Raw genomic sequence first — 6,279 nt, 5'->3', positions numbered from 1 at the left:
ACTCAAATCCTGCAGTGCCAGACGTGTCCCCCTGCTTAAGCCAGTACATGTCCAGGCCCGTCTGAAGTTTGCTAGAGAGCATTTAGATGATCCAGAAGAGGATTGGGAGAATGTCATATGGTCAGATGAAACCAAAATAGAACTTTTTGGTAAAAACTCAACTCGACGTGTTTGGAAGAGAAAGAATGCTGAGTTGAATCCAAAGAACACCATACCTACTGTGAAACATGGGGGTGGAAACATCATGCTTTGGGGCTGTTTTTCTGCAAAGGGACCAGGACGACTGATCCGTGTAAAGGAAAGAATGAATGGGGCCATGTATCGTGAGATTTTGAGTGACAACCTCCTTCCATCAGCAAGGGCATTGAAGATGAAACGTGGCTGGGTCTTTCAGCATGACAATGATCCCAAACACACCGCCCGGGCAACGAAGGAGTGGCTTCGTAAGAAGCATTTCAAGGTCCTGGAGTGGCCTAGCCAGTCTCCAGATCTCAACCCCATAGAAAATCTTTGGAGGGAGTTGAAAATCCGTGTTGCCCAGCGACAGCCCCAAAACATCACTGCTCTAGAGGAGATCTGCATGGAGGAAAGGGCCAGAATACCAGCAACAGTGTGTGAAAACCTTGTGAAGACTTACAGAAAACGTTTGACCAACAAACAAAGGGCATATAACAAAGTATTGAGATGAACTTTTGTTATTGACCAAATACTTATTTTCCACCATCATTTGCAAATAAATTCTTTAAAAATCAGACAATGTGATTTTCTGGATTTTCTTTCTCATTTTGTCTCTCATAGTTGAGGTATACCTAGGATGAAAATGACAGGCCTCTCATCTTTTTAAGAGGGAGAACTTGCACAATTGCTGGCTGACTAAATACTTTTTTGCCCCACTGTAAATGTCAGGTTCTTAAATGTTGTATGTGAGGATGGAAATTAGCTCAAAGCTAAAATCCGGCATGTTTACATTTTAAAGCATTATTTGTTTTAAATGTTCATCAATATGCATTGTCCCTCTTCAAATAAACGATTAAATATATTGTTTATCTTACTTCATAATTGATATGTTTACAATAAATAATTGGTTTTAAACATCAGGTTTTCAACATCTGTTCAACCATTTAACCCAACAAGTGATATTTGAAGCATTAATAAGTCACTTAATAACAATTCATAAAGCCATGAGCTGTGACTAAAAACACTTTTATAAGGGTGCGTTAATACAAAATGATCATCTAACGAATTGCGTTTAAAATAATGCTAGATTAAAGGAAACGGTTATAAGGTTAATACATTCATTTCATGTGTTTATTTCTAAAGAATTCTATTGAAATATTCCTATATACATATGTAACATTACCCACAAGTTTTTTTGTATGTTAACAATTATATTTTCCTACCTGGTTAACGGTTATTGCTGTGATCATTTTAAAACCTGTTGTTATTGAGCTAAAGCCATGTTACAATAGGAGGCTGAAACAGACGCTGGCTGGTATACTTGGACGTCACCCACATGTTTGGATGTAATTAACGCAAAAGCTTAGTGAGCCGGAGTCTGTTATCCTCTTCGACCAATCAGAAAGAAAGCCAGCGGTTACGAGTAGTTTGGCGACATGCCTGTTAAAACAAACATACTCTTAGATAATGACACTGAACTATAAATCTATGTGTCTGTTTTACAATCACTCTTATGCAATAAAGCAATGAATTTAGCGATGTAGGTAAAAAGACAAACAAAGCACCCCCCCTGTATGTGCTGAATCATTTGCAAAGTCTCACCAAAAGACTTTTATATTTGATGGATGATCAAAAACAGGGGTGGAAAGGGAATATTTCTGGGGGCAGTTATGTATTTCATTAATTTATGTTCCACACATTTGGGCTGCGGTGAACATCTGCTGACACCAGCAGGGCTTAAGATGCATTTAAATGCAAGCTGCTTGCTAAGTGAAAAGTCCTTTATTCAGCAAATCAGATAAGTGTGGAATGAGATTCAAACTGAAACACTCTCAAAAGGGATATTAATGAATGAAAGTCCACAAGTTAAACTATACCTCAAGAGGTTCAGCAATAGTTACTTTCGGGGTCAGTTTTGACAAGGGTGATGAAACCAGAGCGATGACTGAAACCAAAGCTTAGGCTCAGACGGGGAATGCTCACCTGAGTGGGAAATGTAGAGGTGATGCTCTGCTGACAGCTGTGGCTCAGCTCTAACACTTCCAGAAAAACAGCATCTAACCTCAAGTGCCCTCAGGATACTGTCAAAACAAGGTATGCACTCCAACATGGCATCCGTTTCCCTTCTCCTAGTGGAGTTCAATGTCTCATTTTAGAAAGTATTGTTGGGAAAGTAGTATAAGGAATTGTGAAAAACAGTATAACATATGTTTTATGGCTTCGTCATAGTTATTGTAATACCCTGCATTATATTTGTTACTGGAAATATGTATTCCCACATGTAGATTTTTGCACTTTTGAATGCTATTTTATTTCTATTTCAGATATATATTTTGGACTGTTTACTTCTAGTGCCTTGATTTCTCTTATGTACATTGCCTTATTCAATAAAGTACTTATCGATCTATTGCTTCAGTAAAAGTGTTGTTTTTCTAAATTAAAGACCATCCCAGTGTTGTTTTGGTGATGCTAGCCTTCCCCCTCACATCTATGATAATGCCTGACATCCACGATCAAGTCCATTAGCTAATACTATAAGCCCATTCTGAGTAATCTGTTCACATGCAATGCAAGTGTTGAAATTGTTGTTGCAAGCACCTGTTTGTGTTGTCTCATGTAAAGGGAGAGGGAGTGTCCAGTTCTTCTGCAGAGGCAGGGCTCTTTATCTGGATACTTTGTGTACACTATGAACACTCAAGGAGGGTTGATTTAAATGATAAGTCTCTTATTGTTCGGGTATAAAGCTTCTTTGAAGTATCAGGATAAGTAATGACCCTGAACTGGGTAATCCCTGGGAGTCGGTTAAAGACAGAGTTAAAGAAGAGGGACTCAGGCAGGTAGGTTCTGCGGTCGGAGCTGCCCGGGGTGTTATTTATTATGCATGATGTTAATGTCAGTGCCAATATAATGCTCAAAGCTCTGCTTAGCATTTCAGCGTGAATACTGGCATACAACCTGATGATGCCCTTACATTCTGCAACTTAATACCAGTACCCCAAGGACCGTCTGTCAGCAGTTAAAGAAGAGACAAACATGAGTTGCAATACATTAAAAAAAACTCCTGCAAGGCAAAATGCCCGATCTATAAACATTATCAAAAGTGAAAAAATGGTTTTGTGTATCGCTTTGGGATTCTGATGCACTCAAAAATCCAAAAGCTTTTTTTCTAAACCTGCAGACAAACAGACCCAACTAAAAATAAATAAAAATGCAACATAACGGTATAGCAAATATTGTCACGTGATTTCATGTTTTAGCAGTGATGTGTTTTGAAAATTGTCAATTATAGTGGCTTGTTTCTTGTCAGGTAAACAAATAGGTGATGAATACGATACATTTTAGTCTAGAACTAAGTGTTGAAGCACGAGAGAAGCCAACATTTAGCTAAAAACCTTGAATTTGCCAATATGGTGTATGTCAGATATTACAGATTATGTATCTTCATGTATTAAATATTGTGAAATCTCTTAATTTTTTTTACAACAGTTCCATTCTCCAAACAAGGGTAGGGCTTATACCCGCAGTGCAGCACTGTCACTCAGCACAGAGGAGAGAAACACCACTATTAGCTTTGGATTATATGGGCAGACAAAACAACCTATTAGGGATGATTGTAGCCTGATGTTCCAGAGGGGCTAGTGCTCACAAATGGGTTAACACTGAACTCACAATATCTGTGACCTGAACAGCCTGGCTGATTCGTGAAAGGGAGACCCTTGAGTGACCAGACCCAGCATTAACCACAGGGGAAAGAAAGACCTGATGACCCCAAAGAGAGGGAGGGGCAGTAACACATGTAGAGATAATGGGTCAGCAAAACTAGGCAGGATGTGCGTATCATCACTCACTTCTGGTGTGGAGGGAGAACAGATATTGAAGGGGTTTGGGGAAGGGGGGGAGAGGTGATTTTGACTAAGCTATTTTTATCTGGATTCCATGAAGACAGCTGCCATCCCTGCGGGCGTCTGTGAGCGTTCCCATCACCAGGAACAGTGACACAATAAGAAAAAAACATACTGTCACTAGAAATGGAGAATTTCTATTATAATATATTTTAAAATTCAGCCTTTCATAGAGGCGAGTCGCAGGGTGGGTGCTGGAAATCTCATAAGCTTAACCGCTTTAGCTCACAGCATTACAGACTTTGGGCTCTGTAACTGCCCGTGTGCCTCTTTAATCTGCCAACTTTAATTCTTTACCTGAGACATCAAAGAGCGGGGTAGTGATCAAACAGAATTGTTGTGATCATCTGCTTAAACAATATATATAATGTATGAATAGCCATTTATTATTCACTTCTTCAAAGCTTAAGCAGGTAGATTACTGTTGATTTCTATTAAAGTCTATTGGGGAATGTGGATTGGACCATTTGGGCATGTGGGTGGGTTCAGGTCACATTTTATGAGCCGGACATTCCCGTGCCCACTTCCCCACGATTAGGACCACCCGTCCGCTGGAGCGCGAGATAAGGATGGATGGAGTGACAGTGACATGCTCCACAGCCATAAGCCGGGAATGTCATTCTTTCGATGGTGGCCAAATGCCACAACATGGAGGCTCTGATACGAGTTTCTCATCAGCATTCTCCCGCAGCCTGATTTAGCTCTGGATGCCAGTCAATGGATTCCAGACTGAAGACGGAGGAACGAGCTGCATATCAAGGAATTAGCATTAATTAGTGAACCGTGTACACAGGGCCTCAGGCGGGCTGCCATGCTATTCATCATGCCACCTCATATTAAACCGGCTTTGGTTTCACATTTTCCTCTCTGTTAAGGAAATACTGAGCAGAGTCAACTGTGAAATGCTGTTTCAATGCATGTCAAGATGTTTTAGTAAAGGGTTTGTGAATCTTAAGCCCAATCAAATGTGCGGAAAACCAAAGTATAAAGTACGAGAAATGATGTTTCAGTTCTCTAATGAGCAGGCTTTAGATCTTTTTTAATGCTTTTAGCTTTGTGCCTTTCAAATTATGATGACTGCTTAATTAATAAATACAATTTTGAATAGACAAATAATTTGAGAAATGTCATTTATTTCCATGTTTTCATGTAAAAATATACATCAAGCGGGGATTTATTGCAAAAATCATTTGAAAATGAAAATATAACTTTTTCACCTTGGATCACAATTCTTTGGAATTTAATTAAATCTACAGAACTACTGAGAGAAACTACTTGCATCTGAATTTCTTTAGCCATGCTGAAAACACAATTTCTAAAAATGAAAAGGAAGTGTCAACTGTTCACACGCTTGAATGATTTTAGGTTAATGTGTATATGTTTAAAAAAGTGCAGGAACAAAAACTTAAAAATGCTGGATGAAAAATTAACCAACAATTAAACAAACAAAGGACAATTCTGTAAACTGCATCAGCGAGTTACAATGTCCTATATTTTCTGAAGAAGGTGGTGAGCTTGTTTTACACAGTCTATGGTTTTAGTGATGGTAGAAAATGCATTTATATCTTTGAATTCCCTTTATTTGACTCGAATGCAACACACTCTTCTCTCTTTACCCATTATGTGGCACACTGAACTTGATTGCAGAAAGTACTGTAGCAGTGACGTGGAGCTTTAATAAAACTAGCTTCTCCAACTGGCAAATGTTTGAGCACTTGATCTGGAAGAAGAAATGACACACAAAGCAGAGAAGGAGAGATTATTGAAAAAGCCACCAGTGGTAGCTTGATTATAAGATTTACAACAAGAGCTTTACAATTCTCTTTTTGATGTTATGGTGCGGTTATTAAAATACTGCATATTGGATCTGGATATTTCTGTCAACATAAGGATGATTTAATAAAATGGTTGGAACACAAATTAGATTTTTAAAAGAAGAGTATAGGAAGAAAGGACAAACAAACACACAGTAGAGCTGTACAGATACACACAAATACACACCTAATGTGTTCATATATTAAGATGCTGAACACAATGGATTTAGGTTGGAAATATAAGTTCTGATAACCGGTTGTCTTATTTCTTTTTTGTGGGCTGTTAATATGTGCCAGTGTTTCCCATACATTGATTTATTTGTGGCGGGCCGCCACAATTAAATATCGTCCGCCATAAATGGATCTCATTAAAAAAAAAAAAAAAA

The 6,279-nt window shown here is 38.6% G+C and overlaps 1 protein-coding gene across 3 annotated transcripts in view; it reads right to left on the bottom strand.

Moving 5' to 3' along the window:
• LOC104950434 (nuclear pore complex protein Nup214-like) overlaps positions 1-6,279 on the bottom strand; it is an 11,705-nt gene that overhangs the window by 3,331 nt on the left and 2,095 nt on the right. The window contains exon 3 of one of the 3 annotated variants that reach the window (XR_798916.1): positions 5,696-5,799. The exons of 1 other annotated variant lie outside the window; for it this stretch is intronic. Coding sequence is in view for 1 of the 2 variants with exons in the window: in XM_010776957.1 (XP_010775259.1) it covers positions 5,763-5,799 (37 nt within the window). In the remaining variant the exon portion in view is untranslated. Of the gene's footprint in view, positions 1-5,578; positions 5,800-6,279 lie in introns of those variants that run through there. One more of the 3 variants, XM_010776957.1, reaches the window with a different exon arrangement.

Source organism: Notothenia coriiceps, unplaced genomic scaffold (genome assembly GCF_000735185.1).
Source record: "Notothenia coriiceps isolate Sejong01 unplaced genomic scaffold, NC01 NC01_scaffold00017533, whole genome shotgun sequence".
Taxonomy (NCBI): domain Eukaryota; kingdom Metazoa; phylum Chordata; class Actinopteri; order Perciformes; family Nototheniidae; genus Notothenia; species Notothenia coriiceps.
Note: the sequence above shows the minus strand (reverse complement) of the source record. Positions and strands in the feature narration are given on the sequence as shown.